We start from the raw sequence: 20610 nt of genomic DNA on the forward strand, positions 1-20610 counted from the left end.
AGTGCCAGTGGGGGAAGCGAGTGGCTGGGTAAAGGAAGGGCAGGGCAGTAAGTGAAAAAGAAATGAAATAAGGGGATGTATGAAAAAATAATTCCGATGCGGGGAATCGAACCCCGAGCTGCTGTGTGAGAGACAGCGATGTTAACCATTACACCACATCGGAGTAACTGTGTCATTTTTTGGACAAATAAATTTTTTAGTGATAAATAAACAATTGGATTGAAATCTCCGATCTACAGATCCACTTCGGAGACCTTTCTTTGGCGAGCTCACGCCACCACAACAATCTAATCGATGAGGAAAAATGGTAGAAAATAAAAAATAAATATAATTTGTATCACATGACAGCGGTTCATGAGTTTTTAAATCTAATTCTCATCCATATACTCGGTAGCATGGATATTCTTTGTGATTTCTATATATCATTAAATAGTAACGCAGTCCTGAGTAATTGAATGTAAGGAAAATTCAATCATGGTCAATTAATTAAATTTTCTTTTACTCCGTACCTGTCTGAGCATTTTCATTTGCTGCTCCAAGATTAGCACGGAACGATAAATACCAAAGTATGACGCCAGATCTAATAAGGATCAGCATATCTGCATCGCTCCTGAATGGATCAGCCATTGCTTTTTCCAGGTAGGTTTAGTATTTCCATTATCTTGCCAGTTCTCCTTCGTATTTGGATTCTGATATCCGATCGAACTTCACCGTGATTCTTTCACCAGTTCCTTACTTTCTCATCCACCTTGATCCTGACAATATAGTATCAGCGATACACAACTGGAACCGGAGATTAATAGACTTCATTATCGATGGATTCGTCATGTAATAACGGCGTTGTCTTGGGATCCTGTAAGTAATTTAGTGGTTTTTTTTTTTTTCTTTTTTTTTTCTTTTGGTTCAAGGCTGTAACGAACTATCATCCGAACTAAAAGGTAGTTCGATCCAGTAAATCGATGGATCCATTCCACCGTTCAGCCTGGTCTCTGGTTTGTTCCTTACTCGACCCAGATTAATCAAAGTGTTTTTCTTTTTCTCTGTGTTCCTCCTGTGATTTTCCTTCCTTGTATTCATTACCACTGGGTACATTATCTGCATCGTCTGATTCCGAGTAAGTCGCGGGCTTGCCAAGTACTCATACTTTTTCGCTGATGCTAATCGCGCAGTCTCTTTGTTATCAATTACGGAGTAAACTGCACTGATAACCACCGACGTCAGCCGGCATTAGTATTTGTCCATCCGTTATTGCGATTGCAACTTACGCGATCAGGAGAGGATACAGAGGAAGGCGAGAAAAAGAAGAAGAAGAAGAAGGGCCATAACCATGGCCATTCTCGACAAGGAAAGCCGTTCACGCGGTCTCCGAATGCCATCACTTTCTGCAATCAAATCCAGAAAGAAAAACGCCGAATCACCACCACGGAGAGATTCAAGTTCTGAGGAAGTCGCGATACCAGCACGAATGGACTCGGTACCGGGCCGATTTCTTCACTCGCAAGAGAAGGACCTGCCGCCCAACCCGCTGCCTTCTCCTCCCCCATTCCCCTCTGCCCCAACCGACTCGTTTTCAAACCAGTCGCCGTACCATCACATCAACCCTACACCTAAATATGAAGACCGCCCACTCCCCAGATTTCCTCGAGTTCCCGTTCCCAAGCGGGAGGAGCCTCCGGCTCCGGCTCCTGTACAACAAGTAACTCCTCCATCCAGTGAAGATCAGTACCCTATCCACCATCAGGAACACGTTCGGCCAATCGAGGACCCTCTAGAGAGCTTTATTCCCGAGCCAGAACCAGAACTCGATGACAGCAGTGCGACTGTCGAACCGGTCTCAGTCGAAGAGAGTAATGGACCATGGACGCCGCCAGATTACGAGCCCGTCGCCGCACCGCTAAACCAATTACACTATGCCTGCTATCAGGAACATCGGTCGATGCCCACTGCAAACAACCTCTGGCATCCACTTCCATGTATGACCTGCCAGAAATACGATCGAGAAATTCGATACCGATGCGTTTTCTGTTGCCTGCGCATTTGCGCCGGTTGTTACCAGGCGCTGCAGAAATGCCCGAATCGCTCGCTGGAGCAGCTGATGAAAACGATGCCCTCCCACGACTAGCTTTTCACTCATCACTGATCGTTGTTCTGACCTGTCCAGGGCATGGGTGTTGGTTCCATAGTTTAATTTCTTATACATATTTTCGGGTTGATATATTAAAGTTCAGTTCGTTGCGCTCTCGTTGCCGGAGCTTATTATCTGTTCATGTTATGATACGTCAAGAAATCTTTGCAGATATTTCGTCGTTATTTATTGTATATATGGTCACGGGTTTAGGTCAATGTATGATTATTAGGAGTTCGCTTAGACAGTATAGATTATTTTGATCTGACGTGCTTTCTAGCCATCTATATATAAGCATATAAAGTAACATCAAATGCGATTTACTAAGTAGTTTATGATACAGGTAAGTCATTAATCATGATCCTCCTCAGTCACACCTGGACATCCCTCCATTTCTCCGGTCTCGTAGCGGAATTTACACCAGAAACAGTAATGGTGTGTCTCACGCAGATACTGCACTATCCGGTCCAGCCGCTCGCTCGGCTCGAGGGCATTAAACTCGTCTAGTTCTGGGTCTTCTTCATCAAGCTCCTGCTCAAGGATAGTTGAGATATCAGGGTTGTTGTCGAGCGCCAGTTTATCCTCCCGTTCCAGCGTCGGGTCGTCATACCCTGGTAACCGTGGGTCGGGGAAGAATGACGATGGCAGGGATGTTTGCAACCGATGCCGGGCCTGGATGGAACGTTCTTTCTCCTCCCGCTCACGGACGAGCCCGCGATATAAGATGTTGATTTGCAAGGTCGGTTTGACCTTGACCTTGGGCTGCGATATCTTTGATCCACTGGTCGTTTCTTCGGATTCCTCCTCTTCATGTTCAGTCGGGGTCTTCCCACGCTTCGTCTGGATGGTCTCCCCGTCTCCTGTCCCCGCCTCCGCATCCAATCGTTCGGCAACCTTCTGCGCAGCATGAAATTGAGCTTCAGTACGGCGTGTCTCCCGTTCAATGCGGACACGATCGCGGTAATCACCCTCTTCCTGCTTTACTTTCTTCACTGCCTCTTCGGCCTCTTCCCGGAACTTGCGTTTCTTTTCACTATCCAGACCAATACCACCCCGGTCCTCCTTGAACACCAAATTGAGTGGCTCGGCTCGCGCGCCGGATTTGCTAATGGATTCTTGATCTGATACCCCCGCACCTTGGGATTTACCTAATGCTTGTCCCGGCTTGAACCCCAGTTTGGCCATCATTTGGAACCCCTTGTTGGAAGGGTTAAGCGTGCTGGTGGCTAAGGCCGCATCACGACGTTCGGCTTCTTGGGCTGCACGTTCGGCTTTGGATGGAACTTTACCTCGAGCTTCGGCCTGAGTAGAGGAGAAGAACACATCAGTTCATTTGCGCGCCATGCAAGTGTGAGGGAAACAGGGAACAAGGGCTGTATGGCGTCAGCACATGCTACCTACCTCTCTCTGTTGTCGGCGTTTTTTCTGGGTAAATGTTTCTTTCTGCTGCGGCTCCTCGATCACCATAGACAAGTAATCATCCTCCTCTTCGTCCCGTACATCAGGTGCGGGGTTCTGAAGAGGGGCCATTTCCGGCGAAGATGCGCGCGAAACGGACACAGAAGTAGACCCGGAAATACGGATGAGAGACAAAAGATACAGGATTTAGCTCGAGAATTAGCTCGTGGATAAAGCCGACACAATAATGCTTTCTTTAAGCGGAGGTTGTCCGAGTAAACTAGATAGTTTATTTGTTGGTTCAGGTGACTCCTCTGGGTTTCCGATTGCGGGGAAGAAAATCAATGCAGTTTGTCAATGCGGAGGAAATTTGTTCTCCATCTTTGATTGGTCAATTTTCTCATTCTGCACCCACAATACCACAGTTGAGAGGACTCAATGGACTTGAAAGTACCCATGAATACTACTAGTACTATACTAATTACTAGTACTGGCTCACTCAGCTATATAGGTCTATTGTTAATCGAACTAATTCGGAGTATTGCCTTTAAACGTTGATGCTTTAGCGTCAAGCACTGTCCACCCAATCAGCTCTCCAGCCAGCTAGTAGCTCATTTCCCCTCCCACTACTCACTCCTTAGGCATTGACGATCAAAGTCGGTACACGCGATGACACCATAGATAATCATCTTTACCTAGTCATGTCTTGTGAATACTGAACCTTCTTCTGCAAGTCTGGCCACTGCGGCCCTTTGGCATCGATCAGTGCTCCCCTTAAGTGTGGATTTCGAGCGAATGCTAGCGCGTATGTTTGCCATACGATGGTGGTCACCACTGGGTAGAGTTGCAAATGCTTTCGGAATGGCACAGTACATTCTATTTGCCCAATTCTTCCTACTTTTCTGCTTGACAGCTGCTCAAGAAGTGGTGGTAGACCTTGAGTACGCTCGGTATAGGGGTAGAGCGCTCTCAAACGGCCTAGTACAATGACTAGGAATTCGATATGCCGCCTCTCCTACAGGACCATTACGCTTCTCTGCCCCACAGAGTCCAAGCGTGGTAGCTGGGATTCAGGATGCATTTGAGGTAGAGTTGCTTATCCGGAACTATATACTGCACGAGAGCTGATGCTCTCCCTAAAGCATGGTCCTACGTGTATCCCCACTAGCGAGTATCCGATTCCTGAAGACGCATCTGACTGCCTTTTTCTAGATGTGTATTCTCCTTATAGAGCCAGTAACCATCCCGAATTGCTGCCGGTATTTGTTTGGATTCAGGGCGGGGGCTTCAATCAGAATTCAAATCCGAATTACAATGGTACCGGCTTGATACAAGCGTCTGGTATGGGAATCGTCGTGGTTACCTTCAATTATCGTGTTGGCCCGTACGGATTCCTCTCGAGGAGAGAGATTCAACAAAATGGAAGTGTGAACAACGGCCTAAAGGACCAGACTAAAGTCCTGGAGTGGGTTCAGAAATATATACACAAGGTTAGATCTTAGACACTGGCAGCAGCATGATAATGCTAACAGATTTTCCAGGTTTGGCGGAGACCCCAAACATGTGGTTATAGGTGGTGCTAGCGCAGGAGCCGCCTCCATCACCCTTCTTCTCTCAGCCTACGGTGGAAGGGACGATGGTCTCTTTCATGCTGCTGCTGCGGAATCGCAAAGCTTTGCTACCATGCTTAGTTTGAATCAAAGTCAGTTTGCATACAACAACCTAGTCATCCGTACTGATTGTGCAAGTGATGCTGACACACTTGAATGCTTGCGTGGTCTGGATACGGAGGTCCTCCAGCGTGAAAACATCAACACACCCTTGCCTAATGCACAACAGGCGCCCCTATATCTATACGGACTAGTGGTTGACGGTGATCTTGTTCCCGATTATACGTACCGTCTGTTCCACAGGGACCATATTATCAAGGTGCCTGTTATTTTCGGCGACGACACGAATGAAGGCACCATATTCGTTCCCAAGAATATTTCCAACGTCGGGGAAACAGATACATTCATCCAAAATCAATTCGCAACTATTGAATTAGAGCAATTTGCTGCAATCAACGCCTGGTATTTCTATGAGAGCCAGACGCGCCAATTTCCGGACGCTAAGCCTTACTGGAGACCTGCAAGCACTGCATATAGTGAGATGCGGTATATCTGCCCTGGGATTGACCTGGCATCTATCTACGCCAAGGCCGGGATTAACAGTTGGAACTACCACTACGCCGTCCAAGGCCCAGATTTGGAAGAATCTGGCCTCGGCGTAGGTCATACAGTGGAAATCAACGCGATTTGGGGCCCAAATTATGTAACAGGAGATCCTCCCTCATCTTACTTCACTACCAATGCGCAGATTGTACCCGTTATGCAAGGTTACTGGACAAGCTTCATCAAAACATTTGATCCAAATCCTCATCGTTACCCAGGGAGTCCACAATGGAATACTTGGGGTAACGAAGGGTATTCCCGCATCTTCATCAAGACAAACGAAACAAGGATGGAGCAAGTATCGGAAGATCAGAGGGAACGTTGTGAATATTTGATCAGCATCGGACCGGAACTTCAACAGTAATACTAACTGTGCCTGTCTTGACTGCTACTCTACCTACATAACTCTTAGAGCCCACATAGGCAATTGGGATACATGTTTGACATAACGGAAGAGTTCTTTTGTTCAGCAGCCTTGACAAATCAAATGATCAAGAGTATATACACATGTTCGGCATGCGAAGTATAAGCACAAACATAATAATAATGATACCTGAAGCCCAACCAAAACCAACAAGAATGTCATAAATAGCGACATGATTACCGCTTGCCCTGGCGCAATCTCCTCTCCCTCTCGTAAGCATTGGCCTCTCTGCCCTCCTGGTTCTGCACCTCGGCCACAAGTCGTTTGTATTTCTTCTCGTACTCGGCATCGCGCTCCTTCTTTTCGCGCAGCTTCTCGCGCGCAATGAAGTTGGCATCCTTGCGTAGTTCCCGCATGGCGCCCTTGCGCTCGCGCTTGTACTCGGCCTTGAGCCGGTTGGCTTCCGCACGCTCGCGGTTGGGGTCGTAGTGCTTGTCTGGGTTGAAAGTATCCTCGAACTTGGGAATGGCGGTTTTAATAGCCAGCGGGCGGTGATCGTGGAGTAGAAGCGGGCGACGTGTAAGGCGGGCTTTTGAGGTGTGGCCATCGAATTTATCGAGGGTCGACTGCAGGGTATCTTGAACAATGGAGGGAATCCTACCCTTGCAGGATCGGCTCAGGAAGCGAAGAACTTTCTGAGCCTGATCGAAGATCTCAAGGAAGGCTGATAATTCTGACCACATATCGGAGGCGGTGCTGAGGAGAGAGATGAATGTGTTGATGAGGGAAAGCTTGAGATCTTCTTGGGCCTTAGTGCTTTCCGGGCCAGTGACGTCCCAGAATTGGAGTTTTCTCGACTTCAGCGATTTGGACATCTTCAGTCGTATAGATGCCTCCGGACTCCGAGATGGGAAGAGACCGAGGTTGCTCTTTGGCTCCTCCGGGGCAAGGTTGCACAGGGCGTTAAGGACGTAGTTGATCAATTCTGGCATGTAGCGCTTGGAAACTGATTGATATTGGAGGACCAGGCTTGCGGCATAGGCACCCGTTGCAAAGTCTGCGAGAGTGTTCACGGCGCCTTGTCCTAGGTACCGCGAAAGGCACAGGTGCGCTGGCGTTGCGACGGCGTGGAAGTGATCAGAGGTTGGGAAGGTAGTGGCAATTCCAGTTAGAATGACCAGATCACTGGGCCGGAGATTAAGTGGCCGGTCTGCTGCGATTTCACGTAGACGAGCCCTGAACTCCTGAGAGACGCTCTCGGGGTGGCTCTTTGCCAGAGAGTGGACGTGACGGAGGATGTTCTCAAGAATGGCAAAAGGAGGATGCTCAGGCTGTTCGGCCATGTAGGCGATATGCTGAATAAGAATGCGGGAGAATTGGTCAAGCTTCTTCTTATTGTCCGGGTGCAGACGATGATGGTGCAGAGCTCGAATTCTCTGAACGACCACCGGAAGGTCCTCCATGGGCACATCTTGAATGATCTGGAGGAACTCCTCATGATTCTTCGGGCAAGGGTACGTATAAGCCAACCCTTCATTAGCTTCTAGCGCATCAGCTGCAGCAGGGGCTTCTCCGGCGTTATCGCTAGGGAGAGTAAACCCGTTGATAAGCTCGTCTTCTTCGTCCTCTTCCACTTCCTCTTCTGACTCATCTGCAGATAATACCTCCTCATCACTATCGCCAATTGATAAGCTAACATCGGATCTCGTCTCAACAAGATCATCATCGATAATAAAATCATCCTCGTCCTCGACGCCAAGCTCGGGGCGGGTACTGGCCTGACCTGAAGACTGTTGCAACCCAAAAGCCTTTGCGTCATCTGGGATGGATTCGTCATCGGACATCTCACTTCCTCCCTCTTCTTCTTCGTCTTCCTCGTCTTCCGACTCACTTATTTCCTCGCCGCGCATTCTCCGAACACGCTCTTCTTCTAGAGCCTTCAGCCGCTCAGCTTCCTCCGCGGCCTTCTCCTCCTCTGTCTTTGTGCGGTCAGTTGGCTTAGATCGCTTATCAAACGTTAATTGCTTAAGGCGCTGATCATATTCCTTTTCAGTATCTCCTTTGGCCATGCCCTCCATAAGAGCAGCGCGATCTGGGTTCATAGATGCCAGGTCACTCTTCGGAGGTTCTGGCTTTGGCGGTGGCTTCACTCCTCTTAGCATTTCGAAAAGATCAGGAAGCCCTTTATCGAGTTCTTCACGGAGATCATCATCGTCCTCCTTAGCTTTTTGCCGCTCATACTTGTGAAATTTCGACTTGGCAATGACCTCCTTCATGACTTCGTGTTTTGATTTCTTTCGTTCAGGATGTTCCTCCCCGTCTTCTAGATCCTCTGGGCCATCAATCTCGCCATCATCGAAGAAAACTCGTTTCCTTTTTCGGGCTGCTTCGGAATCTGAGGCATCATCTTCCAGCCCGCCCAAGTCTCCCTCTTGGAAATCGTCTTGATCGATATCATTCAAAGACTGGCCTTTGTGTGTGAGTTGAAATTCTTCTTCCTCATCATCCCCCTCCAGATTGAACATTGATTCCTTTCGCATCTTGCGCTGACTTGCTCTAGCATAACGTTCGGCGGCTCTCTCTTCAGGCGTCATAGTCGGATCATCTTCACCGAACCGACGATCTAATATGCCACCGACCTTGTTCCTCTTCTCCATTTCTCGTAATAGCGTTTGGCGTCTCTGTACAGAGTAGAACCATTAGTAAATACAGTGAGACATAAAGCTGTGATGAAACTCACTTTTTCTTCTCCCAGTGACTTGGTAACACCAGGTCGCGCACGCGAAGCAGCAGTGCCTGAATTTCCATCTCGAGTTGTCACATCAAATTTTGTCCGTGTACCCCCCGCTTTGATTTCGAACGGGTTGAATCGGTCTCGAATTGACTGCAAAGCGGCATTGCGCTGGACCCGATTTTGCGCCGCAGCACCACTCTTCGCATTCTGGCGTTTTTGCTTTTTCGACTGCTGTGGCCCCAGAACTCCACTGTCGCGGAGAGAGGCCTTTAGCTGCTTCAACTGCGACGGCGGCATATCTGGGTGCTGAAGATGATGCAAAAGCGTTCTGTTTCTCCGAAATTTTTGGCGGCGGCAGTATGTCCGAAAAAAAGTTATATTCACCGCCTTTATGTGCTGAATTCTGCCGGTTTGTCTTTAGATCATCATTACTCTCCGCTTTCTACGATACCATGAGTATAGATCATTCTCGTTTCCAAGCTGAACCATGCCCTCTCATATGAACGATAGGTTGTTATGGCTATGCCTAGGTGAGCTTTCTGTGATTTGCTTATGGCAAGTGAATGGGCCGCTGACCCTATAGGTGTTTCTCTTTTCTTCGCTGTTCGCGGCATAGTCACGGACCTCCGCCAAGTGCGAGATCTGACGGAGATTAAGCATGTCGAGAAGGAAGATAAGATGATCAGTGAAGGCACGGAGGATGGTTGGTTACATACTTTTTTTTTTTTTCTTTGGGTGAGTTATCTAGTGGCTAATTGACCAGCAGCCCTCAAACTGGACACATTACTCAAGCTCTCTGAAAGCACAAGTTACGACCTCCGGGCAGCGTATGACAGCTCCAGTGTACACAGCCCGCATAATAGGCACTGACATACTTCACAGTGCTTTGCGTATTATCGCCGAGAGATCTACAAAGGGAGAAACTAGAGATTTGCTTCTAAGGGATCTTGCGAGCACGAATACAGAGAGACGAAGCAAAGCCCTCAGTGCGATGTACTTCCTAGTATCAAATCGCTCACGTACGGACCTTGCACATTCGACTTTGGGATATCTCAAGTTGATGCTGATTGCTACGATTTAGTTTCTCGGACCTCCGTATGTGCAAGACTGAAAGATCCGCCCACATACAACGCTCTTGTCGACTGTCTCTGCAATTTCCTCAACGAACATACCGAAGAAACTTCCACCACAGTATCACCTATTTTACCCAAAACTAGACCTCTCGAGGAGAAGAAGGCGCTTGGTACACTGAACCTGGTTCTTCCAGAAAATGTGCCCGCAGCTCTGGAGGCTGGCGTCGTCAGTCGTTGGCTCTCAAAATATCCATTTCCTTGCGCGCTTTCGGAGCCGTCGCGCCGGCAAGACGTGGTGATACTCATGAAAACCTGGTGGTCCGATGATACCCTTATGAGTTCAATATTTAGCACCCTCTCTTCTCATCCGGAGGGCACGAAGCAATTACGCAAATATGGTCTAATGGGTAGCATGATTGAGGAAAACGACCAGGATGATGATGACAGTGACATATGGATGGTAGATGGTGATGATACTGCCGGCTCAAGTCGAGTCCCCGGGAGGCGCCTGCGGGAACGGAGTGCTGAGGAGCAGGCTGTAAGGAGACGAAGGAGAGAGGCTATGGTGTTGAGTGATGGGGGACGACCACTTGGTCACGACGATATCATTCAACTACCTATCTCCGAATGACGGACAAGTTTCCTTCTATAGTCTCCATCGTGAGAGGAATGGACTTCATCTACTCGATGGCTGCACTATGTGATTGCTGTGGCGATTAGTTTATTTTGCTTTATGATACCCTTTTGTCCTGATATTACATAGCCCGCTTCGTCGATGTTCTTAAATGTACAATTATGATGGCATTCATAGCCCAATCCATGCTGATTTAGCAGCGTGATCCACCTTCTTCCGACTACTTTTAAGCATACCAAGCGCCTTGAGTTCTGATACCGCCCGATAGAACAATGTCATAGTCATCAGTTCATCGCAAGCGTCACCTTGTTCACTCTCGAACACCGCATAAAAAGCTTGCCAAAGGTCGTAAACGTTCACCAGTGCCCCGGACTCGAGATATAGCTGATATAAGATAGCCGTGGCTGGCTGTCGCGCGGAAATCTTAGCATCCGTCCTATCCGACATTGATATCAAGTAGTCGAAAGGATTGGCTAAAGCACGTTCGATCGCGAAACGTGGCCTAGGGGAGAAGATCTCCTTCAAGGGATTTTTCATATCCAGAAGAAAAGCCTCATGCAAGAACAGGTCTTGTGGTCTTACCAACGTTTCCACAAAGTACCGTTCTGACAGAGCATGAACGCGATCAATTACCTTGGTATACTCAATATTCTGCTGGGGTAATTTGGCTTTGCTCTTACTGAGCTTCACCCGTTGTTGGACCACAGTTGCCGCCACAATGGAATTATGGCTGTCATACTCACTCCGAAGCGGCCCCGTGCCCTGGTTTGTCTGTACAAGAGCTCTGAAGTCTTTCTTTATTTCTTGGACTTCCGGACAGTCAATCAGTTCTTGAGGCATGAACGCAAGGAATTCCTCCAGTTTAGAAGAGTCCAACGTTTTCAGGCCCCTAAGAAGATCATCCATATAAGTTGAATCTTGCAATTCTCCAGATAGTGCACGAATTGACAAATCCGCCATCGTGAAAGTTCTTCTTATATCCATGCTCTTAAGGCATAGATAAATCGTCTTGACAACCTGGAATATATCTCTCATCCGTCGCTGTCCGATTTCCATGTACATTAGGCTTTGCTGAAACAGAAACTCGTCGTTCTCCAACAGGTTGCGCACTTGTTCAGTAGAGGCATCATCAAGGAGATGCTCGCAAAATCTAGTGTGGTTAGTCAAGAAAAGGCTAAGTTAAGGTAATATATTACCTTCGGAAAGATGGGAGGTTTCTAATTGCTTCGCAGAGCTTCCCCTGTTGCCCTCTCACGGAAGCCTCGTCTGATAGGAGCATTGCCAATGGATTTGCAAAGAAGTGTGTCATGTACGCATACTATCCCCGTTAGAATTAATCAGTTTAGCACGCGTAATATGGCAAATACCTTAACTGTCCGACTGAATGCCTCCGGTGTTTGGAAATAGTCATTCGATTTCTCAAACAAAACCCCCGTAATATTGCGCCCTAGCCAGAATCGTCCGTTTTGGTCTGCTTGTAATCGCTCGTACATGCGATCAACACAGTTACTTGCTCCGTGAATTTCGAAGTATCTACCTCTAAGAAGGGCTACGCTTGACCGAGGAAGCCTTCCTTCGAAGAGTTCAACAGATGTTGAGATACCAAATAACAGGGTAAATGGTATCCGGTCAAACCAGGAACTAGGACAATTAACTTAATGGATTAGTAAGGATCGTGAGCCTTACCTTAAGAGGGAGAGGAGATCAGTTAAGATGTTCGGATCAAAAGCTTCGCTGTCACGGAATGCTACGACCAGCTTTCTGATCCCTTTCCTTTTGACATAATCTCCAAGTAAATCGAGATCATACCCAAGAAGTCTGGGCCCCTACGGCCTTCTTAGCACCTCGCCCATATAGGGTTTGAACAGGGCAAACCTACCTCTCGGTCCGTCAAGAAATTCTGATACCCATCGTTCCCTTCCGTGTTTGTGACGGCAGCTCGGATAATATTCTTCAGCGTTGCCTTGAGGTTGGGCGCATCGCCAGATTCCAGTATGACCACTCCGCCTTCCTCTGACGCAGTCAACTGATCATTAAGCTTGGATAACAGTCTGCCAAGCGATGAAACATTGGATCCAACCGTTATTAATGCTGTGGGGATGCAGCCGTCATATCTATCGTTGGTTAGGCATTTCGAAGCGCCTTCGTGTCAAAAAATAACGAACTACCTACGTCTGATGCGAAGTGGACCTGACAAAGGATAAAACGTTCTCAAGAACTTCGGAATCCACGTCATCTAGAATCTCCTGCCTGCCGTTAGCCAGACATACCATACCCAGCAAACCGGCAAGCTTCTATTGTTTGCGAACCTGGATCTTGCTTTCCTGAGTTGACCATAATAGCCGATAAGCATTGTACCTCAATTCGACCGATGACTCGTTTTCTTCGCCGTCCAGCAAGGGAACAAAAGGGTGCGACTCAATTTTCTGTTCCTTATTCTCGGGTTGCACCTTTCGTCGCTTCGAAGGTCGCTCCCCGTGAGCTTTCGCGGAAGTTGCAGGCCGATAGATGTACACACCCTACAAAAGCATTAGTGAGTTTAGGACAGATTGAACCATTAGTGCAGAACAATACCTGAGTGTTTGAGCCATCCTTGGCTACACCCTGTGTTTCCGTATCCAAGTCCATAATAGGTAAGCTTCGAGACGGCCTGCCCTCTGTCATCTGGGGAGGAATGAATATTGTAGAATAATTTACTGAAGCCGCGGCGGAGCTCGCGTTGACGCTAAACCAAACTGGGGGTGGTATTGGTTTTCCGCCGCGGAGCTTCATGCGATAATCCTCCGCAAAACTCCTACTTCGTTACTGTCACAGCAACTTTTATTCACCAGTATTTTTTTTGTCAAATGATCTAACCGCCTATACCTCATGCTGCGCCAAGCTGTTCGAGGAGCTCGGTGGTATCAGCATGTGGCCCTCAGAGCACCGTCGGCTCCGTCTCTTCCTTTGCAGCGTACATTCTCCGTCGGAACGCCACGCTCCCTCCAGTATGGCGGCCCCAATGACAAGGTTCGGTTTTACGAACAAGATACTCGCGGGAGCAAAAAGAGAACGCAGGTCAATCCAGAAGCCGAAGACAACGCTGATCGGGAGGAAGTAGAGGGTGAGCTAGCTAGTCTTGAGAAGGAACTGCAGGATCTGAAAGAAGGTCCTTACGGCCCCAACAGTCAGTTCATGAAAGAGCTACCCGAGAAGGAGAGAGCCATTGCACTAGAAGCTCTGAGGAAATATGAGGCGGAGCATGGCAAGGATGAACCCGATATTGGCCTTGAGCAGGTTTTTGATACTGAGCTGGATGAGATGTTAAAAGAGGAATTCGAGGGCCTGGCCAAAGAAGAGGAAAACTGGCATTCGACAGGAAAGGATAACTCGCCAAAAAAGCATGTACGGCGCTCCTACGAGGTTGCGGTATCGACTCCGGAACACCATTCTTATATCGAGAAATTCAACCAATGCCTGATCCGGATCGCAAACGATGGATCAAACGAACGACTCGGTCCGGAACTATGGAGATGGTACCGCCGATGCAAACAGATGGTCCCAGGATTCCTAGAATCAATACCTGAAGAAGCTCTGGCGTTGTTATGGAATGCTCAAGCTGGTGACCATACAAGATCTTCCCGCGCAAGCCATATCCGAATACTCGCTGAAGACGCAATGTCAGTTGGAAAATCGCTCTCGACTCCACATCTCCTCTCTTACATTGAGTCGCTCCGAGAGACTGGCAAAACGAAGGAAGCGCTGGACCAGTGGGAGGCACATCAAACGGGGCTTTCGCAAAACAAGCAAGACCTTGAAGCATATTGGAAATTGGGTGTACGACTCTTCGCTGCTGAAAATGACCCTCAACGAGCACAGGACATTGCTCTTGCTTTTCTAGCAAATGACAAATCACGCGAACCTCGCATCCTCCTTCCAGTCATTACTGCTTGGGGGCGACAGCTTGGCAAAGAAGCTGAGGTCAAGGCGTGGGCTCTATACTTACAACTGAAGAGCTTTCTTGAGAATACCTTAACTATGAACGACTACGATAATATCAGCATTGGTCTTTTAAAAGCTGGTAGACCGAATCTAGCTATCGCAGTGTTCAAAGATATGATGGTGACAGGGCAAGACCCAGCAAACGACTCGACCTCCCTCTATAAAGCAGCCGTCGGCCTTGTTGGTCATCTCCAGGCGTCAAGTATTTCGGAACTGGAAGTGAACAAGGTATCGCTTTCGACGCTAACGGTCCTACCTCGAAAGTTCCAGAACCGATTCTTCTATGCCAGCTGGATGAAGAAGCTCATTGGAATGGGTGAAGTTGACTCTGCTGCACTGGTGATTGAGTTGATGTACGAACGAGGCGTGAAGCCGGATTCAAAACACCTCAATGGGCTGATTGCCGCTTGGCTACGTGATGGCAATCCCGACGCGCGAGAGAAAGCTGAACGATTGGGGTGGTCTATGGTTCAACAGCGGATTGACAGCATTTGGGCGCGGACCAATTCGACTGGAAGCTCTCCGACAGTGACTGTAAGCCCCGATCAAGATAGTCCTCGCATACCCAAATGGATGCAACGAGAGATTCCATCCGCGAACATCGAAACATTTTCCATTCTGCTCCTACATTATACCCGAAGAAGCGACGATGGGATGATTAAATATTTAATCAAATGCCTCGGCGATGCTCAGATTAAGCCAAACTCCTACTTCATGAATCACATCCTATATGCCGAGCTCCGGAAACAGGATATCGGATCTTTGTGGGACAAGTTCCGAACCATGTCTACATCGATCCAGCCCGATCTAGAAACCTTTGCTTGCCTATGGGACTGTGGCAAACTTCAGTATGATCGCGGTCGTACGACTTTTGTTGCAGATTTTCCATCTGCTCGCGGCCTTTATGCCGAGATGATGCAGTGGTATTCTCGCCTTTCTGCACGGGGTCGAGCCGCCGCACAAGAAGAGTTTTCTAAAGAACTCTATAACCAAATAATTCGTTGTTTTTGTCTCTCTAAAGACCTCCCTGGCACACTAATTGCCCTTTATTCGCTGAGATCAACATTCGGGTTCTCTCCCGACGACGTGACCGCTCGTCTCATAGTCCTACAAGTTGCACGGATGGCCGGTGTCCCGGCCGGCACACCCAAGCGCCGGCTCCGTCGCCTTTCAACGACTCCTAAGAGCAAGGAGAACATCTCCCATGTCAACAGGTTGGTAGAGATCTTGAGCGAGCGCAAGGTGTCTGCTCTCCAGGCGCGGGGGCTTACTCTCGAGACTCTCGAGCCGCAAGAGCGGGAGCAGTATCAGCTTGATATAATGACTGATCTTTTACGTATCATCATGGGCCGGGCTGCTACTGAATCGAGCAGAGTTGAAGATCATATTGCGTCCGTTGCAGAAGAGATGAATATCCTGGGGGTGGATCTTGGATCGTCGTTGGAGGATAATGACCTTTTACTGTAGGTCTACACCAGTCACCTTTTAGGTAATCAGGAAAAGTACATCATGGTGTTTAGCGGTATTGCTTTGGGATAGAAGATTGCCACGCAGCATACGGATCGGCGTTCAGGCGGTGGTGCTATGTATATAATCATGGCTCATGTGTACTATAATAAATTTTTCCTCTCTTGAGCTGTCTTAGACACTCGGGGTCGTCATATATTTCTAAAACCCAGTGGCTAATATTAAATCTACCCCCTCCAATATGATTATCATCCGAAACTACAGGTCTTTGGAACATAGTCTTCATCCATTCTGTTCGCTGATAAATCACAACTGAAGCGTACAGTTAGGTATATAATCCGACTATACCGTATCTACATACATAACCCAGAGCCAACCGCCAGAAGGGAGATATCACATTGATCCTCTCAGAGCCTGGTACCACTTATCGCAACAGAAGCCTAAAAGACCACAAAGCGCCCAGTAGTCCAAGATACAAGGGCACCGACGCCACAATCAAGGAAGCGGCTGCATTGCGAACATTGTATCTGGGAAAGTGACACGTGCTTGACCCAACATAATGACTCGGATGAGCGCCTCTCATACATTGGGTCATATTGCCATCCACCCACTTTTCAATCGTGCTATTCGACACATTAAGGTAGGGCGTCGGAGGGAAGTAATGCTCAGGGACTTCGCACCAGTATTGGTGCTCGTTGTATCTATGGATGATATTTGGTGTGCAGCAGGTCTGGAATGCGTCTAAGTCTTCTGGTTCGTTTGGTTGATCGCGAATGTAATATGAACATATATCTTTCGAGTCCAGTTCGGGTCCGTGTAAGCTTTCCAGAGTTTGTACGGGCAGCTCTGTTGTTGCTGTCGTTGGCGTCGTTTTCTCTGTTGTAGACATGGTGTGGATTATCAACCGGGAAAAGAGATCTCTGATTTCCTTGATCTCCTGAAGATTATGATAAGATCAGGTGAAACTTAAAGACTAAGGTCATGCAGATCTCGCTAACAGAAAATGGCTTAAATATCTTTTCTTCACAATCTATGCTGGGTCATCTTGTTTCCCACCGTATATGCCTTGGTCCTTGTTGTTGTTGGGGGGGGGGTGTTTGGTTTCGATTCTGCTGCCGCTCCATCCTTCTAGTCATCCGCCGAAACAAAACAAAATAGGGGAGAGGGAAAGAGTCTTTGTCTTAAGGCCAAGGCGGTTACTTACCCAATAAAAGGGCCTCTGTTTTGTTTCTCTCCAACCGGGGGATAGTCGACAATCCAGCATTGGTTGAACCGATGCTGTACGGTCTCCATTGAGTTGCATAGGCTAAAGTCGGAGTAAACAAAGATACGAAAGTACCATGAAATCTGATTAGCCAATTGTAACCGTAATGTATCATAGACTTTCGCCGGGCGTTAAGTCTTTGTCTGGTTGGTCTTGGTCAAGTCGTACCTGACTACGCGCAATAGGCCAGTGCAATAATCGTCTGGCTTTCATGAGACTGCTGGCACTCGTCGGCATTTAGTAAGATATAAATTCTTTTCTTATATATGGTAACAGGAAGGCAATCCTGTTGCAAGCCTTCACAGTGATCTACACAGAAGATGTTGCCTTGACTACTCCCCATGGAGAGATTGCTTTCCAAGCGTTTCAGTATGGGTCTGACCGCAAGCCAGCAATTTCAATCTTTTTTGACAACCCGCTCTCTCTCGCGTCTCTGCCGCTCGTGCACTTTACTAGTACAACTCTCGTTGAGTACCTCAGATAGCTAAGGAGGAGGTACACTGATATCCTACTCGGATTAAGTTTAAGGGGTAACAGCATGAGTGGGGATTGGAACGTTATATATATAGTGCTGTTTGTATGTTGAACCATGCCTTGTGCAAGCTATCCAAGCCTTCCGTACTTATATGTATTTCAAGTCAGAATGTATGGGATACTCCTGGAAATCTCCTTCCTTCTCTGCCTTAGCCGGTCTCTAGCACACGCAATCCACATGGATAACACAACAGGTGCAAACAACACACTGGAAGAGAGGCAGCTCCTGGGTCATCAGTTTATGTGTTGTATGGGAGACTGCAGCTATGAGCTCGTCGGGGATGGAGACCCACATACGGATTATCTCCACAGGCAAATGACCAGTACAGGAGAGTGTCGGGATGGCCCAGGTGCTAAGGGTTGTGGGATTGGATTCTCTGCGAGTCATACATTTGGGTACACCGTCTCAGCCGGAGCGAATATTGGGTGGTTCGCTCCCGGCTTCTCGGTGACAGAATCATGGACCGTGGGCGAGATCAAGACCTGTAGTGCAGATATAAATGCAACGGTCTGTCTCTGGTACGATATGGCATATGTCAGTAGTGCTCCATTTCGATCCTGCGAGTTGGTGATCCTAACACACCGTGACAGACCGCGTACACAGTAAAAGTCGTCAATAAGCACCTGTATAGCTCGGTGTGCTCTAACCAACCCACAGGACCGTGAGTGTTTGGTGAACTTTTATTACAGTTGTTCTTTCACTGATCAGGTTGATTAGGCTCGTCATGAAGGCGCCAAACGTTAATAATGCAGGCGGTGGCCATTGGTACTGTGCATATGGCGATGACTGCCGTGGGGAAGGTGAAGAATACTGGTGTCTGACGGAAGATTGCCCAGCAAAGGGAAGGTCTAGACCTCAGGGCTAAACCCAGGCCCGATACACATTATGTACCTAGTTAGTCTACGAGGTACACAGCAAGCCTACAATCAATGGGGTATATTCAGGGTGATTTTCTGCACGTTGAGAGGCAGGGGTTATTGACTACTTCAGGCCCTAACGCTACTATATGTAATATGAGACTCTCAGAGCAACCCAGAAAGAATGTTTTGGCCGAGGTAAATAGGAGAGACACTGTGGAATTGGCAATGTCAATTGAAACTCCAAGACAATGTACTTTACAAAACCATCTACTCGCTCCCATAACAGAAGGCTCGGTACAACAACGACACGCACGATACAAATATGCGTACTGCTCCAGTTGGCCATCCAATCTCATTAGGTACCTCCATATCAGGAGGTAATAAATGTCAATCTATAGGGGGCTCAAGCCGGAAGCAGCAAGAAGGAGTGGGGATGGAAGTATATCCATAGGTTACATTCGAAATAACACCCGCCATGGTAGGCTCAAAAGTCACATTTCCGCCGTCCGGTATCGAGATAGCTCTGGAGGCCCAGAGCATGCCATGCATTGAGGTAACAGATTTGGTGATTGGAACATATGAACCCTCAATGCCGAAGATGATGAAACTCTCGCCATTAACATTACAGCCTTCTTTGTCGAGACTGAACACATTTCCAACTTCGAAATTATACCCCCATACCTTGGCCCAGTCACCGTTGCCCCAAGTGGAGTTAGCAGGCTCTCTCCACCACTCTCCAAGGTACTCCCAGTCCTCATACCCCGATCCCTGGTTGCGATAGAGGAATACCCCGGGCCCGACATCGTGGACACCGCCCGAGATGGTAGCATACCAAGTCCCCAGGCCGCTGCCAACAGTGTCATCTAGGTCCTTATTCTGGAAAACGTAAGGGCCACGGAAGGCAATGACATCAAGTCCTACTGGAGGCTCCAGAATAACAAGGGGCGGTCCAGTTTTGTGAGGTTATGGCCACCATCATAAGTCACTGCCAGAGACTGCGATTCGCTCCCGCGGGTGTAAGGGAGAGTCCAGTGAATCGGGAGATGTGAGACCGAGGTATACAGCAGTGTTGGCTTGTCATCAATGCCACTGGGAATAACAGAGCCGTCAAATACTGCCAGTGGATTTAATCGTTGGCTCCACCAGCAACAATAGTGTAGTTCCCGTTTTCATTGATATCATAATAGTAGACGCGATCGTCGGTCTGCACACCGGCAATACCAGTTCCGCTATGCAGGTGCTGGACATGGAATCATCCGGTCTCTGGATCGTTGTAATGTGCACATGGGCCACCGATCTGACCAGTTGGGGGGAGGGCATGAATCTTTGGCCTCCATGTTTCGAAGAGGGAGCCACTAGGGAGGGTTGTCAGGTCTGGGGGTGCGGCGTTGTAGTCAATAGTGGCAGCACCCGCTGCCTGTCTAGCGACGAGAACCTCTGTTACAAATGGGAGCCTCGTGTTGGTTGGCGTGGCGTAAGGAGCTGTTCCGAAATCCCACCAGATGGAAGTAGTGAATCCTCACTAAGTAGTATATAATTTCTGCAAAAGCTTCTGTCTAGATACTCACGTACCGCGATTCTAACCTATCCAATCTTTCCTTGCTATGGTAAAGCGCCTCAAACGCTCATCCTTGGCGTTAACGCTGTATACCTAACAATTCTCTTCTGGGGGATGAAAAGTGCTGGCGAGGGCCAACAGAGATTGGGAATCAGTGTATGGGAAAAGAACTTGGCTTTCATGCTTCAACATGGGCCAATGGTACTGCCCTAGGTGGTCTGGGGCGTCAATATAAACATGGATCTGCGGTATGAAACTAACCCAAGACAAGTCTTAGTCTACAACAGCGTAACTGAACTGTTGGGTACAAAGGTTTGGTTCCATGGATAGATTTTCTTCGACTTTTAGCTTCTTCGTCGGTTTTCTGACTCGAAACAAAGGCGCATACCAACCAAGTGACAGTG

General features: G+C 48.1%; 9 protein-coding genes and 1 non-coding gene across 10 annotated transcripts; 5 read left to right on the top strand and 5 right to left on the bottom strand.

Moving 5' to 3' along the window:
- Positions 1–91: 91 nt before the first annotated feature.
- Positions 92–163, bottom strand: BDV27DRAFT_t48. The gene has a single exon. It is a non-coding gene; the product is annotated as a tRNA-Glu (tRNA).
- Positions 164–794: 631 nt separating this feature from the next.
- On the top strand, positions 795–2393 carry BDV27DRAFT_122979 (uncharacterized protein). Its single transcript, XM_032065767.1, has 2 exons — positions 795–855; positions 1170–2393. Exon 2 carries the CDS (start codon positions 1328–1330, stop codon positions 2120–2122), a length of 795 nt encoding a protein of 264 aa, XP_031931027.1. The 5' UTR covers positions 795–855; positions 1170–1327; the 3' UTR covers positions 2123–2393.
- Positions 2394–2476: 83 nt separating this feature from the next.
- On the bottom strand, positions 2477–3829 carry BDV27DRAFT_168752 (putative G-patch domain protein; the record flags this gene model as incomplete). Its single annotated transcript, XM_032074853.1, has 2 exons — positions 3527–3829; positions 2477–3427 (listed from the first exon to the last, which is right to left on the bottom strand). The coding sequence occupies exons 1-2, from the start codon at positions 3653–3655 to the stop codon at positions 2477–2479; spliced, it is 1080 nt and encodes a 359-aa protein (XP_031931028.1). The 5' UTR covers positions 3656–3829.
- An 821-nt stretch (positions 3830–4650) lies between these two features.
- BDV27DRAFT_154430 (putative triacylglycerol lipase) lies at positions 4651–6100 on the top strand (the record flags this gene model as incomplete). The annotated part of the gene is made up of 2 exons (XM_032071967.1): positions 4651–4988; positions 5065–6100. 2 exons carry the CDS (start codon positions 4651–4653, stop codon positions 6098–6100), a joined length of 1374 nt encoding a protein of 457 aa, XP_031931029.1.
- Positions 6101–6218: 118 nt separating this feature from the next.
- Positions 6219–9135, bottom strand: BDV27DRAFT_57287 (snoRNA-binding rRNA-processing protein NOP14). Its single transcript, XM_032076978.1, has 2 exons — positions 8841–9135; positions 6219–8781 (listed from the first exon to the last, which is right to left on the bottom strand). Exons 1-2 carry the CDS (start codon positions 9129–9131, stop codon positions 6337–6339), a joined length of 2736 nt encoding a protein of 911 aa, XP_031931030.1. The 5' UTR covers positions 9132–9135; the 3' UTR covers positions 6219–6336.
- Positions 9136–9285: 150 nt separating this feature from the next.
- On the top strand, positions 9286–10625 carry BDV27DRAFT_57306 (uncharacterized protein). The gene is made up of 5 exons (XM_032076979.1): positions 9286–9364; positions 9418–9537; positions 9601–9661; positions 9717–9853; positions 9916–10625. Exons 1-5 carry the CDS (start codon positions 9322–9324, stop codon positions 10536–10538), a joined length of 984 nt encoding a protein of 327 aa, XP_031931031.1. The 5' UTR covers positions 9286–9321; the 3' UTR covers positions 10539–10625.
- On the bottom strand, positions 10626–13191 carry BDV27DRAFT_57313 (putative origin recognition complex subunit 3). The gene is made up of 8 exons (XM_032076980.1): positions 13116–13191; positions 12851–13060; positions 12714–12787; positions 12421–12655; positions 12228–12367; positions 11909–12182; positions 11738–11859; positions 10626–11691 (listed from the first exon to the last, which is right to left on the bottom strand). The coding sequence occupies exons 1-8, from the start codon at positions 13167–13169 to the stop codon at positions 10713–10715; spliced, it is 2088 nt and encodes a 695-aa protein (XP_031931032.1). The 5' UTR covers positions 13170–13191; the 3' UTR covers positions 10626–10712.
- Positions 13192–13358: 167 nt separating this feature from the next.
- BDV27DRAFT_122987 (pentatricopeptide repeat protein) lies at positions 13359–16229 on the top strand. The gene has a single exon (XM_032065768.1). The coding sequence runs from the start codon at positions 14076–14078 to the stop codon at positions 15987–15989; it is 1914 nt and encodes a 637-aa protein (XP_031931033.1). The 5' UTR covers positions 13359–14075; the 3' UTR covers positions 15990–16229.
- Positions 16230–16348: 119 nt separating this feature from the next.
- On the bottom strand, positions 16349–16647 carry BDV27DRAFT_57331 (uncharacterized protein). Its single transcript, XM_032076981.1, has one exon. The coding sequence runs from the start codon at positions 16582–16584 to the stop codon at positions 16414–16416; it is 171 nt and encodes a 56-aa protein (XP_031931034.1). The 5' UTR covers positions 16585–16647; the 3' UTR covers positions 16349–16413.
- A 1318-nt stretch (positions 16648–17965) lies between these two features.
- On the top strand, positions 17966–18653 carry BDV27DRAFT_142347 (uncharacterized protein; the record flags this gene model as incomplete). The annotated part of the gene is made up of 3 exons (XM_032069941.1): positions 17966–18322; positions 18379–18449; positions 18506–18653. The coding sequence occupies 3 exons, from the start codon at positions 17966–17968 to the stop codon at positions 18651–18653; spliced, it is 576 nt and encodes a 191-aa protein (XP_031931035.1).
- Between the last annotated feature and the right edge of the window lie 1957 nt (positions 18654–20610).

This window comes from Aspergillus caelatus (assembly GCF_009193585.1).
Source record: "Aspergillus caelatus strain CBS 763.97 unplaced genomic scaffold BDV27scaffold_28, whole genome shotgun sequence".
Lineage (NCBI taxonomy): Eukaryota > Fungi > Ascomycota > Eurotiomycetes > Eurotiales > Aspergillaceae > Aspergillus > Aspergillus caelatus.

Excerpts from the sequence above, each read along its gene's own strand:
- BDV27DRAFT_122979 (XM_032065767.1), top strand. The coding sequence starts at position 1,328 with ATGGCCATTCTCGACAAGGAAAGCCGTTCACGCGGTCTCCGAATGCCA.
- BDV27DRAFT_57287 (XM_032076978.1), bottom strand. The coding sequence starts at position 9,131 with ATGCCGCCGTCGCAGTTGAAGCAGCTAAAGGCCTCTCTCCGCGACAGT. Across the intron at positions 8,782-8,840 it reads AGTCACTGGGAGAAGAAAAA|AGACGCCAAACGCTATTACG; the intron begins GTGAGTTTCATC and ends TACTCTGTACAG.
- BDV27DRAFT_57306 (XM_032076979.1), top strand. The coding sequence starts at position 9,322 with ATGCCCTCTCATATGAACGATAGGTTGTTATGGCTATGCCTAG. Across the intron at positions 9,365-9,417 it reads GTTGTTATGGCTATGCCTAG|GTGTTTCTCTTTTCTTCGCT; the intron begins GTGAGCTTTCTG and ends CTGACCCTATAG. Across the intron at positions 9,662-9,716 it reads AGTTACGACCTCCGGGCAGC|TGCTTTGCGTATTATCGCCG; the intron begins GTATGACAGCTC and ends CATACTTCACAG.
- BDV27DRAFT_57313 (XM_032076980.1), bottom strand. The coding sequence starts at position 13,169 with ATGGACTTGGATACGGAAACACAGGGTGTAGCCAAGGATGGCTCAAAC. Across the intron at positions 12,656-12,713 it reads AGGTCCACTTCGCATCAGAC|ATATGACGGCTGCATCCCCA; the intron begins GTAGGTAGTTCG and ends AACCAACGATAG. Across the intron at positions 11,860-11,908 it reads CATTCAGTCGGACAGTTAAG|TATGCGTACATGACACACTT; the intron begins GTATTTGCCATA and ends TAACGGGGATAG.
- BDV27DRAFT_122987 (XM_032065768.1), top strand. The coding sequence starts at position 14,076 with ATGGTCCCAGGATTCCTAGAATCAATACCTGAAGAAGCTCTGGCGTTG.
- BDV27DRAFT_57331 (XM_032076981.1), bottom strand. The coding sequence starts at position 16,584 with ATGACCCAATGTATGAGAGGCGCTCATCCGAGTCATTATGTTGGGTCA.